Consider the following 13,455-nt stretch of genomic DNA (forward strand, 5'->3'; position numbering starts at 1 on the left):
TAGTCTAGTCTATAGTCTAGTCTATAGTCTAGTCTATAGTCTAGTCTATAGTCTAGTCTATAGTCTAGTCTACAGTCTAGTCTATAGTCTAGTCTATAGTCTGGTCTACAGGCTATTGTGGAGTCTAATCTATAGTTTAGTTTATAGTCTAGTCTATAGTCTAGTATATAGTCTAGAATATAGTCTAGTCTATAGTATGTCTATAGTCTAGTCTAGTCTAGTCTGTAGTATAATCTATGGTCTAATCTATAGTCTAGTCTGTAGTCTAGTCTGTAGTCTAGTTAATATTCTAGTCTATAACCTAGTCTATACTCTAGTCTATAGCCTAGTCTATAGTCTGGTCTATGGTTTGTCAATAGTCTAGTCTATAGTCCAGTATATACTCCAGATTATAGTCTAGTCTATAAACTTGAACTTTAATAAAATGATTCGAAATTCGTTCCGAATTTATTACGTTTCAAGGACCTATAACCAGATATATTTAAAAAGAAAAATATAAACCATATCTTAATCAACACTTTTTCATTCTTAATATCATTTCAGATTTCTCGACATCGGAAATGTAGGTTTATAACTCTGACACTACTCGTCTCGCTATTCTGCTTAACACCTCACACTGCACTTAGTTTGGCACCTGCACCTGTAGATTATTTAGTGCCACCACCACTGCCACAAGCCAATGCAGCAACACATGTAAAACAAGCACGAACACAAAATATACTGCCAGCAGAAAGTAGAACAATACCAAAGTTTATAAATCCTCAGTTGCCAGTAAAACCTAACGATAAACATCCTGGTTTAATGACAAGAGTTGCCAGATGGTTTGGTTTTGCCAATCAAAATACAGCAGCGACAGATCAACAATTAGCTGCCGGAACAAATAAACAACAATTTTATTATTATCAAAAACCTCAGCAGCAACAGCAATATGGTTCGGGTGATAAGGAGCCGTGTAGTTTATGCAATAAATATCCATGGGTACCCATGATGGCAAATAGTATTCATTATCCGATCACGGGCAACCAATGGGATGCTGCTAAACAAAGTCAACAGCAGCAACATCATGGCAATTATAACCCTCCACAAAATCTGTATAATGGTCAACAGCCTCAGAATTTACAGAACACATATGGTGCAATAGCTGGTCAGAATCCATCTTATATACAACATGCTGCCTCGAGTGTCAAACAAAGAGCTGTTAAATTTAATTTTCCTCTTCCCTATGTACCTCAAAATAACAATAAAGTCCCAGATTCTCCCAACAATATACAATATTCTTCCGGACCTTTCCTTCCAATACCTATACCTCCCCTTTTAAGTAATTCCGCTTTACCACCTTTATATGTTGCTCAAAATTTCCTACCTGAAGTTACTCCCGCTCCCAATACTATACAGCAATTACCCTCCACAGAACCGGCTCATTTTGCCGAAAATATAGCAGAACATTCAGAAATCCATATAGACACTGCAATACCCACTCAAATACCACCCACTATTCCGAATAAAGATGCCAGTTTTGAGATAGTTAAAAGTCATCAATTGGTGGATTATATATCCTCAGTGGAGTACCCTGCTAACTATGTTCCTTCTCATGCATATGACGTCAGTACCCAGGCAACACCACTGCCTTTAAATAACCAGCAAACGGATAAGAAAATAAATACTGGACTTTATCAACATTCTACTTTTAGTCCAAATTTAGATCAACATGTGCCAGCCTCTCAGATTTTAACAGATCCCAGTAGCTTTATACAAGGTCAACAACAGCAGTCTAACCAACAATCTGAACAAACCACTTTCATTAATCAGCAGCCTCAATATTTGGAACAAGTACAACATTATGAATATGACAATTTTGTGGCCGCCTCACATCAAAATTCCTCGGTTGTTCACCAGCAACAACAGCAGCATGAACAACAACAGCAACATAATACACATTTAGATGCTTGGACCTTGGAATCGAATGATTATATTTTCTCAACCTCATCCCCAGAAGCATTTTCTACCACTGAAGAAACTTCTACTTTTACTAGCGAATGGGAAAGCACTACAGAGCAACAAACACAAGATAATGAAGTAGAGTTCATAGCTTCTGTACAAACAAATGCCCAACAATCAACGAAATTGTGGCCCCAAAAACCTAAACAAAGAGAAACTCCCAAACGTTTATTGGACTCTCCCATACAACATAATAATGGAAATTTGGGAGCGCCCAGGCCTTTTACCAGAGATCCTTCTGATTTGACATTTAGACTGGGTCCCACTAATCATAAGTTGCCAGAGTCTAGTAAAACTACCACTTTCCAACAGTACTGGAAACCCCAAACTCCAGTAACAGAAGCTCCTATTTCAACCTCCACTTTTAGCTCTATAGATGCTAGTGGTCAGTATGCCGGCATGGCACCACCCTCACTACCCTCCACATATAATAGTGATCAAATATTATTGCCACATTTAACCACTAAAAATAGACCTAGACCATTTGAAACTACCAAGGTTAATATGGTAACTAAAACACCCTCCACGGCTGCTTACTCTACCTGGAGCCAAGCTCAAAATATAGAGCTACACACACCTCAGGAATCAATGTTAGTAAACTCTCATGTAAAACCAGCCTTTACCACAACTACAACTACTGTTAAGCCTCGTACCACTAAATATTTAACCAAAATTTTGGCTTCCAATCTTAGAGAACTTTTGCAGCGCGAACATGAACCCACCAATACCAAATTGAAAGTGGGACCAAATGCTTTAGATATCGATATTAATAAACTACAAAAGAATATAGACGATTGGACAGAACAAGAATATACCTCTTTGTCACATAAACCCAGTACACCCACCATACGAGGACGTTCTAAACATATACCCTCAGAATATTTACCCACCACCATGGCAGCAGTAAAGGCAGGCCGGCAATCTAAGACCACAAAAGGCTTTACAGACAATTCGGAATTACCTAGTTCCATCAATAATTTAGAACCTTTATACGAAAGAGAAAGCACAAAACGTTTCCAATACACCCAAATAACCGATAATCATTTAAGAGATTTCTATAACAATTTTGAGTCATTAAAATCGAGAACAACACCAGCTGCCACCACTAGCACAACTATGGCTCCTCCTACTACTACTACAACTGTAGCTACAACGACGACGTCAACTACTTCTACTACTACAACAGAGAAACCTTTTTATTTAAGACCTATACAAATGTTAGAACCAGAAGAACTTTGGAAAAAGGCCAAAGTTTCGATATCACCTAAAACACAGGAAAAAGTCTATGTGGTAACACCTCAGCCTAGATTTTTCCCTCAACGTTTTTATTCGCCAACAGTGGCGCCAACTACTACAACCACAACTACAGAAAGATCGTTTATAAGTTTAGGCAGTGGTTTTAAATCACCAAGATTTTTAGTGAGGCCAACACCAGGAAATGGTAAGTACTGAGGATGAACCTTAAAACAACTAAAATGTCTTTACTTTGATAATAATAATTTATCGAAAAAGAGGATCATTTGAGAATAAAGAACTAACTATTTCGGAAATTACCAGATACTGCTATATATAATCTTCATGTGTACAAAAATTTTATTATGAACCTTTATTATAATCGACTTTGAAATAATCGGTCTATAATTAGCCATCCTTTACCTATAAGGTCCACTTTAGAAAACAACTTGAATACATATTATATGTGATTGGTTCATACAGACTTTTATTTGAAGATTTTCATTTAAAGATATGTCGATTTGAAATATCCGAACAAGATTTATTTACTGAAGAGGTTTCAGTTGAAGAAACGTCATTAAAACATGGCTCGGTGTGCTACCTAACGTTTTAATAATCGCTTTATAATTGCTCATAGATCTTCTTTGGAAATTCACCCTAACTTGAATAAATTTCATAAGAAATCGGTTCATATTTACTTATAGCTGCAATATAAAGACAATCTTTCAGAAATTGAAAGATTTAAAACTTCTCAAATTATCCTCTTTATTAATATAATATATCCTGCACAACCCTTTCCCTTTTAATCTTAAACCCCCCAATTTCTTTTATTTCTCCCCCAATTTCCTTTACAGCTCATAAACTTTCAAAAATTTCAGATACCCAATCGAAAGAAAATTCCAAGGAAAATCTAAGTAATTCATATTTTACGCCTGAGTGGTTTGGTTTAAAGGGCCTGTCAGCGTATGTACCATCACAACCGGTGGAAATTATAGATGGAAATTCTAAAGTAAATCTCATTAAAGCAAAATAAACAAAACATCCCTAAAGGATCATATTAATCGAAATTTTTTTAATTTCTCTTAACACCAAAACATTAACACATTTTTCATATACACATGCATTCCATCCACCTACATAAACTATTATACATATACGCACACATACATATATTTCTAGGTCTTAAACATTGTAACACCGCCTAGTAATTTGGAAACTACTACGCGCCATAGTATAATGGATCTAACCAAAGATCGTCATGCGTCCGCCAACAAGAGAAAATCAACAATGGCTCCATCGCCTAGATAAAAAAACAAAAGTCCTTGATATTGCTTATCTTTACCCTATTTTCATATCCATTGTATTATAAATCATCTTGTAAGAAATTTACATATTTTCACTTTTTTTCAATATTTAATTTTCAAACGGATTTAAGTATCATTAGCCAATATATATAGAAATACTTATGTATGTATTTATTTTGCAAACAAAAAAATGTTAAATCTTTTATTTAAGATTTAAACATTTTATTTTTCTGTTTTAAGCTTTTTATTCAAATTTCTGTTTTATAAAGAAAATTAATGATACGATTTAAGTATCTGCTTATAAAATGAAATAAATGTATAATTTAATAGTCATCATATTTAGTATTTATAATATAATTAATTGTAATTTTAAGTAAAATGTAAATAAAAATTTAAACAAAATATATACATAAATATTAAAACGAAAACAAAATTTAACGAATAATTCGAGTCGTACTCTTTGAAAATGGTTAACAGGAATTTTGGTATCGGGAAACTTATATATGCGGAGATTAATTGATAAAACAAATGGTAAACTTAACAGAGTTTTTGTGGAAAAGGCTTTGGTTTTTAAAACTTTGATTTGATTACAGAAAATCATTGTTGAAAGCTGCAGTTACTGAGGATTCTGTTACAATTTATGGAATTAAAAACTATAGAGCTTTTGTTGATTAAACTAGAAAGTTTAGGTAGTTTGAAATTCGGTTAATAAAGCTCAAGTTTACGGATTTTTGTTCGTTTTAAATTAAACCATTTAATTGCTTAAACTTTAATTTCGGTAGCAAAGGCTTTTGTTACAAAGACTGATCCTAGAAACTAGGAAGCTTTTGTTGCTAAAATTATAATGTTCAGGCAGTTTGAACTTCGGGTGCTTAAGCATAAGTTTGTGTAGTTTTGTTGATAAAAACCTTGGGTTTCTAAAACATTAATTTAATTGTTGGAGCTTGATGTTTTAAGCTGCAATTGACGAGGTATCTGTTACGGGAGCTAATTTTTCGTTTTCTTAAACTTTGTTTTTGATTGCTGGAGCAAGGTATTTAAAGCTGCAGTTGCATAAGCTTCTGTTGCAGAAGCTGAACCTATAAACTAGAGAGCTTTAGTTGCAAAAACTGAAAAGTTTATGTAGTTTGAAATTCGATTGCTTAATCCTATAAACTAAAGAGCTGTGGTTGAACATATAAACTAGGGAGCTATGGTTGCTGAAACTGAAAAGTTCAGGTAGTTTGTATTTCGCTTGCTTAAGCATAAGCTTATGTAGTTTTGATGATAAAAGCTTTGGTTTCTAAAAATATAAATTTGATTGCTGAATCTAGGTGTTAAAAGCAGCTGTTACTGAGGATTCTCTTACTGGAGCAGAAACTTTTGTTTTCTAAATTTTTGTTTTTGATTAAGCTAGAGCTCGGTGTTTAAAGCTGCAGTTGCATACGCTGAACCTAGAAACTGGAGATCTTTGGTTGCTTAAACTAGGAAGTTCAGATTGTTTGATCTTCGTTTACTAAAGTTCAGGTTTATAAAGTTTTGGTGATAAGAGTCTTGGATACTGAAGCTTTGAAGCTCTATGTTTAGAGCTGTAGTTACTAAAACCTCTGCTACAGTAGCTAAAACTAAAAACTGGTGCCTGTATGAGTATTGAGTACAGAAGCTTCAGATGGAATTCCAATGGTAATGTGTAGGTGACTGGAACTTCCGGTGTTCAAGTTTACGGAATTTTGGTGGTAAAAGCTTCAAATACTAAAAATGAAAAGTGTAGATAAGATTTTACAAATTTGATTTTGATTGCTGAAACTCGAGGATTAAAGCTGCAGCTACTGAGATTTCTGTTGAAAGAGCTTAAACTGGAAAGCTTAGGTTGCAAAACATGAAAAGATCGAGTTTGAACTTCATTTGATTTTTTACCAAAGCTCGACCGTTTGAGCTACAATTTCTAGCTAGAATTTCGAAAGCTCAAGTTAATGGAGTTTTAGTGGTAAAAGTTTCAGTTGCTAAAAATGAGAATGTTTAGAAAAGTTTCTAAAACTTTAATTTTGATTGCTGTAGATGGGGTATTACAGCTGCAGGTACTTACACTTCTGTCACATGTTTTGATTAAAAAAAAGTTGAGATAATTGAAATTTACGTAGTTTTGATGATTAGAGCTTTGGTTTCGAAAACATCGATTTTGATTATTGAACCTCGACGTTATGAGCTGCATTTACTGTAGAATCTGTTACAGAAGCTTAAACTTGAATCTAGTTCTTAGTTTTTCTTGGATTACTATGTAATTCACGCATTTTATCACGAAGCGTTTTAAAGCGTTTATATAGCAGTAGTATTACGTGCAAGAATTTCAGTTGGAATTTGAGTTATAAGCGTCCGTTGATGGAATTTCGGAAGCTAAAGTTTACGTATTTTTGGTGATAAAAGCGACCAAGCGTACTCTTTAATCGGTCTTAAGTTGCATGAGTTGTTGGAGGGCCAATACTTAAATGGATACTTTAAAAGTAAATAGAAGCGATAATGACAACTTTACTAAGCTATACAAAATTTACTCTCCTGGCCTCCGGTAAGTTGGTGGTAAGTGTTCTAGTCTGGTAGACCAGAGGTTCGATTCCCACCTGAGGCATTTGTTGAAGAGCGCACTTTAGGCTCGAAAGAGGTATAGGTGCATTTCTATGGATTTGATGGATATACATCCGGCTTTAATGCTACTTCTTGAACTTAAAGACAAAAAAAATTGAAACAATCCATTTAAAACCAAAAAGAAAAAAATAAATATTTTAACAATTTTAATTATAAACAATATCAGATGGTATTTAAGCACTCTACACCAAAAGTCGCTAACAAGGTCGCTTATCTTGTTATAAAATAATTAAAACAAATCTTTTCCAAATGTACTTATTGTATCAATGAATTGAAAGGAAATGAAAAAAAAAAACAACATAACCATCTGCAGACCCAATTCACTCACGATTACCTCATTCTTATCAAACACAATAAAGTTAAAAAAGAAAACATTTTAACTTAAAATCACAAGTTGAAAAAGTAAATGTACGTCATATTTGATTAATTTTTTTATAAAAATTCTAGAATAAGAATAGGAACACAAACATATTGATTGATTTTTCGCTTGTATATGATAAATACTATAGTATACGTAATATATTTTATTAAGTCAGCATAAATACTTATTACAATAAATAATTTTTTTTTATTTTTACAAAATAATAAAGATTATCATCATGTGCTTGGCATTAACCGAATTTTATTCAAAATCCTTTAACGTTAATACAAATTCGTTCGTTTAATATTAATAAAGTTTCTTCTTTTTAAATTTACAATCTATTAAATCTAGAGTTCTTTGGGCGTCCCAAGCAAGTTATAATGCCTTCACGATCACATCTATCAGTAAAGGTATTATAAACTTGTTTTTCGGCACACTGTTTGATTTCCACTACGAAGTTTTCAGTTGTTTTATTCCATTTGCACTTGTAATATTTGGCGCAGTCGTTGGCATGAGCGTATGTTCCCTCAGACAAGCATACGAATTCATCGGTTTTGGCGATTTGTGGGGCAACTTTTTCTGGAGATTGTGGTGGTTCAGTTACTGGAGGTTTAGTAGTTTCAGCTTCAGGAGCTTTAGTGGGTTCTGTAGCGGTTGCTTCAGTTTCAGGGGCTTTGGTTGGTTCGTTTTCAGGAGCCTTAGTTGGTTCGGTTTCAGGAGCTTTAGTGGGTTCTGTAGCGGGGGCTTCAGTTTCAGGGGCTTTGGTTGGATCGGTTTCAGGAGCCTTAGTTGGTTCGGTTTCAGGAGCTTTAGTTGGTTCAGTAGCGGGAGCTCCGGTTTCAGGGGCTTTGGTTGGTTCGGTTTCTGGAGCTTTAGTTGGTTCGGTTTCAGGAGCTTTAGTTGGTTCGGTTTCAGGAGCTTTAGTTGGTTCAGTAGCGGGAGCTTCAGTTTCAGGGGCTTTGGTTGGTTCGGTTTCAGGAGCTTTAGTTGGTTCAGTAGCGGGAGCTTCAGTTTCAGGAGCTTTGGTTGGTTCGGTTTCTGGAGCTTTAGTTGGTTCAGTAGAGGGAGCTTCAGTTTCAGGGGCTTTGGTTGGTTCAGTAGCGGGAGCTTCAGTGTTAGGGGCTTTGGTTGGTTCGGTTTCAGGAGCTTTAGTTGGTTCAGTAGCGGGAGCTTCGGTAGTTACAGGGGTTTTAGTTGGTTCAGTAGTTACAGGAGCTTCAGTTGTTTCAGGAACTTTAGTTGGTTCAGTAGCAGGAGCTTTGGTAGTTACAGGAGCTTCGGTAGTTTCAGGAGCTTTAGTTGTTTCAGTAGCGGGAGCTTCAGTAGTTACAGGAGCTTTAGTTGGTTCAGTAGCGGGAGCTTCGGTAGTTACAGGAGCTTTAGTTGTTTCAGTAGCGGGAGCTTCAGTAGTTACAGGAGCTTTAGTTGGTTCAGTAGCGGGAGCTTCAGTTGTTACAGGTGCTTCAGTAGTAACAGGAGCTTTAGTTGTTACAGGTGCATCAGTAGTAACAGGTGCTTCAGTAGTTACAGGAGCATCAGTTGTAACGGGAGCTTCGGTTGTTACAGGAGCATCAGTAGTTACTGGAGCTTCGGTTGTAACAGGAGTATCAGTTGTCACAGGAGCATCAGTTGTTACTGGAGCATCAGTTGTTACTGGAACATCAGTTGTTACTGGAGCATCAGTTGTTACTGGAGCAATAGTTGGTGCATCATTGCAGTCGTAGTTTGCGGTACAATATCCTCCTATGGGATAGAAGTTTTGACCATTAGGACAGTGACGTCTAAATGCTTTCAATTCACCATCAATTTCACAACAATAGTTAAATTCGCTGCAGCTACCATCTTGAGGGAAAAATCCGGTAGTGGGACAAATAAAATCGTGAACAGGTTTATCAGTTGTTTCGGTTTCACCACTTTCAGTAGTTGTGACTTCAGTTGCGGGAGTTTCGGTGGCGGGTGTTTCAGTTGAAGGAGTTTCGGTAGCAGGAGTTTCAGTAGCAGGAGCTTCAGTAGCAGGAGCTTCGGTTGCAGGAGCTTCGGTAGCAGGAGCTTCAGTAGCAGGAGCTTCAGTTGAAGGAGCTTCAGTTGAAGGAGCTTCAGTAGCAGGAGCTTCGGTAGCAGGAGCTTCGGTAGCAGGAGCTTCAGTAGCTGGAGCTTCGGTAGCAGGAGCTTCAGTAGCAGGAGCTTCGGTAGCAGGAGCTTCAGTAGCGGGAGCTTCAGTGGCTGGTGCTTCAGTAGCAGGAGCTTCGGTAGCAGGAGCTTCAGTAGCAGGAACTTCAGTAGCTGGAGCTTCAGTAGCTGGAGCTTCAGTAGATGGAGCTTCAGTAGCTGGAGCTTCGGTAGCAGGAGCTTCGGTAGCAGGAGCTTCAGTAGCTGGAGCTTCAGTAGCAGGAGCTTCAGTAGCAGGAGCTTCAGTAGCAGGAGCTTCAGTAGCAGGAGCTTCAGTAGCAGGATCTTCAGTAGCAGGAGCTTCAGTAGCAGGAGCTTCAGTAGCAGGAACTTCGGTAGCAGGAGCTTCAGTAGCAGGAGTTTTGGTAGCGGGAGCTTCAGTAGCAGGAGCTTCAGTTGAGGGAGCTTCGGTAGCAGGGGCTTCAGTTGAGGGAGCTTTAGTAGGCGCTTCAGTTGCTGGTTTATCAGTTGTTTCAGTAGGAATAGTTGGATTTTCAACTTCACCTGGTGCTAGCGTAGTTTCTGTAGGAATTGTAGGATTTTCAACTTCTCCCGGTACTGTTGTAGCTTCGGTTGGAATTGTGGGGTTCTCAACTTCTTCTGGTACTGGTGTAGCTTCGGTAGGAACTGTAGGATTTTCAACATCTCCAACTGTAGATTCTGTGGGTATTGTTGGATCTTCTACATCTGGAGCGTTAGTAACTTCACTTTCATCATTTATTTCATTCAAAGTAGCTGTAGGAACGCAATATCCTTTATGTGAGCTAAACACTTCACCCTTTTGACAAGACAAATATTTTAAAGTTAAACCACCGTACTTATTAGCGTAACAACCATAAAAAACGGGACTATTATCTTTAATCGCAAAAAAACCGGGAAGTTTACATGGATTATCTTCGATAATATCGGCACCGATACCAACCGCGAATAATAACACACTCAAAAATATTAAATTTTTCATTGTGTTTTTTTTTTCTTCTTCTTTTTTGTCTATAACCGTTTAACGGTGAATTAAAAACACACTATTTTAAACTTTAGTTCAGCGAATTTTGAATTTTTTCTTTATTTATATAACCCGGTATGCCCAATAACCGTTATGAGTCAAAAATCGAAACAAACTAATTAGTAGCAAATTTCTATCAATACTTTTATACCAAAGCTAAAAAATATCGCCAAGTTAATATTTGACAATCGGGTAAACAACACCAAACTCTTTGCTTTCGTCTGTAATCACAACCCCTAAAACTGTGGTAATTAACTGATAAACAAGACGTTCAAGAACAAAAACTAGAAATAATAATAATAATAATATCAGTCTTATCATTATCCGTATGGAAGCATTGTTGTAATGCATGCTACTAATCATTAAAGAATTTAATTTAACGGCTGTCCGAACATAATATGTGATTTTAGACATATTTCTAATTGTTTTTGGATAGCAAATTCTCGGAAGTACCTAAATAACAATAAATTATAATAAGTTATTTTAATTGGTTACTTCCTGTTTTTTTTTTTTCAAAATCGCACGAGTTTCTTTTTGAAAAATATACATCTATTCTATATATTTTGACACTTTAAAAGAAGAAAATAAAGTGGTTTATAATCTAGATTTCAAAACGTTTATTATTAATAAAAAATTTATTAAAAACAAATTGAACACACCATAAATTGAATAATTAAAAAAAATAATAAATTAATTTAATCATCGTCATCTTCATCATCGCTAACACTAGCGTTAACGTTGGGTAAACTGCTGATACAGGTGCCAGTTGCTGCACTAAATGTTGCTCCGAAACCACACTGCATGGGAATAGGCTTCAATTTACCCTTTTTGGTAATGCAGGCATAATAAATATTCTCTGCAATTTCAGAGGCAAAATTACCTTCCTGGACACATACAATACTAGCGGCTTGCACCTTGGCTTTTTCTTTGTTGATTTTCTCTTCTTCCTTCGCTTTCTTTTTAGCTTCTTTTTCTAATTCTTTTTGTAATTTTTCTTCTGCCTTTAGACGTTCTTTTTCTAGTTTCAGTTGTAGTTTATCCTGTTCCTTTAATAGCTTCAATTCTGCTTTAACAATATCAATATCTCTGATTTGATTCCATCCAAAGAGCGGCACATCCTGGCTGGGTAAATTATTAAAGTCTATAAAACATTTACCCAACTCAGGGTAGAAGATTTCATGAGAAGCGCAATCAATATGAAAAATACGAAAACCAACACCAATTAGACGAGGTTCACATAGATAATATGAAGAATTGCTAGCAGGATCAGCTATTCCACCTTTAACTAGGCACTGAATGGGCAGGGAACAAGAAGAGATATCACGACTACAGCGATTAAGTTCAATATTGAAAGCTTGTTTTTCGGGGCAAGATTTTGTAAGTAAATGAAAGCTGCCATCAAGAGATCCTTCCAAAGAACAATGGTTATATTGTTGGCAATTTAACTCATTAGCCTGTATACCGGGAGTGGAACAAATTGGAGGAGCTGCTGTTGTTGTTGTTGTTTCTGGTTCGGCTGTTGTTTGTTCTGCATTAGATTCAATAGCAGTTTCTGTAGTTTCCTCTTCAATGTTTGACTTGTTAGTTTCAGTGTTCGGCAATGTGGAGTCATTGTTAGTGGAAGTGTTTTCTTTCGTTTGTTGTGTAGTTTCTGTTATTACCACTTCTGGTGTTTGGGTAGAACAACCAACTGAAACTTGATTACCATTAGCAGTACAATCACAAACACATTCTATTTGATTTGTTGTTGTTTCAACTATTGTTTCCGTACTATACGAGTCATTCTGGGGGGATTCTGTATTCTGAACATTTTCAGCAGATTCTGTTACAGATTCAGAAGGATTTTCCAATTCATTTGTAGCCTCAGTTACTATTGCAGCTTCATCTTCGGCCAATCCACTTCCATCAATCGAATTTAAATGTTCCACAATTTCTGCATTTCCATTAGGCTCTTGATTCTGGTCGGCTGGGTCCAGCGTAGTTTCACCTAGGGAGATATTTACTAGGACCTAACAACATTATTAATTAAATCCATTTTCTTTTACAACCACTAAACTCACCATCAATAATAGAAATACATTTAATTTTCTAACTTTTTTTGACCACATTTTCGATGATTCTAGTTCGAATTTCGTTATTATACTTAGAAATTCCTTGCATGTTCTGCAACTTTTTATAGGCTGGCAAAATTTGTCAACTAATAATAAAATAAACATATTTTTATTCACACTTCGTCATCTTAATGATCGTCATTTATCTTGGATAAATAAATCCACTGAAATGTGTGTCAACACTTTTTTTCTTTGCTTTCCATAAACAACAACTGTAAGATCGCTGCTACTTATTAATTACTACTTGAGAAAAAAAATACGTTTATCTCGAATAGGTTTACTATATATATAAAAAAACATCGTTTGAATATGATAAAGTGGATGGGTAGTTGGGAAGGGGACCAAGTTTATGATGTTATTTACAGCAATATCCGGTAAATTATGCATAAACATTTTAGGCACACAATTAATAATGTATAGGTAATCGGGTCAGATATTAAATTCTATAAAAAACATTTAAAATAAATCCTTTTTAAAATCCATATTTTCCATGTCCTGATTTAAAACTGCGTTACGAACTATATTAGTAAACACACAAGTGTTTTATTACAAACTATATTTAACTTTCATTAGTACTCCGTTAAATTGAACTCTCTTGAAAGACGATCGTACCTAAAAAAAAACTCTCAATTCAGTGATGTCAAATGTCTCAATTCA

General features: G+C 35.8%; 3 protein-coding genes across 4 annotated transcripts in view; 1 reads left to right on the top strand and 2 right to left on the bottom strand.

The window, feature by feature from the left end:
- The window catches only part of LOC111688612 (flocculation protein FLO11), a 31,607-nt gene extending 26,825 nt beyond the window's left edge, over window positions 1-4,782 (top strand). Inside the window, exons 2-4 of one of the 2 annotated variants that reach the window (XM_046946286.1) lie at window positions 544-3,439; window positions 4,086-4,240; window positions 4,411-4,782. In XM_046946286.1, the coding sequence (XP_046802242.1) occupies window positions 544-3,439; window positions 4,086-4,240; window positions 4,411-4,539 (3,180 nt within the window). In that variant the 3' untranslated portion in view covers window positions 4,540-4,782. The remainder of the gene's footprint in view (window positions 1-543; window positions 3,440-4,085; window positions 4,241-4,410) is intronic. The other variant, XM_046946287.1, reaches the window with a different exon arrangement.
- A 2,851-nt stretch (window positions 4,783-7,633) lies between these two features.
- On the bottom strand, window positions 7,634-10,813 carry LOC111688613 (cell surface glycoprotein 1). The gene has a single exon (XM_023451116.2). The coding sequence runs from the start codon at window positions 10,643-10,645 to the stop codon at window positions 7,847-7,849; it is 2,799 nt and encodes a 932-aa protein (XP_023306884.2). The 5' UTR covers window positions 10,646-10,813; the 3' UTR covers window positions 7,634-7,846.
- Window positions 10,814-11,287: 474 nt separating this feature from the next.
- LOC111688616 lies at window positions 11,288-12,895 on the bottom strand. Its single transcript, XM_023451119.2, has 2 exons — window positions 12,748-12,895; window positions 11,288-12,696 (listed from the first exon to the last, which is right to left on the bottom strand). The coding sequence occupies exons 1-2, from the start codon at window positions 12,793-12,795 to the stop codon at window positions 11,383-11,385; spliced, it is 1,362 nt and encodes a 453-aa protein (XP_023306887.2). The 5' UTR covers window positions 12,796-12,895; the 3' UTR covers window positions 11,288-11,382.
- Window positions 12,896-13,455: the final 560 nt, after the last annotated feature.

Source organism: Lucilia cuprina, chromosome 3 (assembly GCF_022045245.1).
Source record: "Lucilia cuprina isolate Lc7/37 chromosome 3, ASM2204524v1, whole genome shotgun sequence".
Lineage (NCBI taxonomy): Eukaryota > Metazoa > Arthropoda > Insecta > Diptera > Calliphoridae > Lucilia > Lucilia cuprina.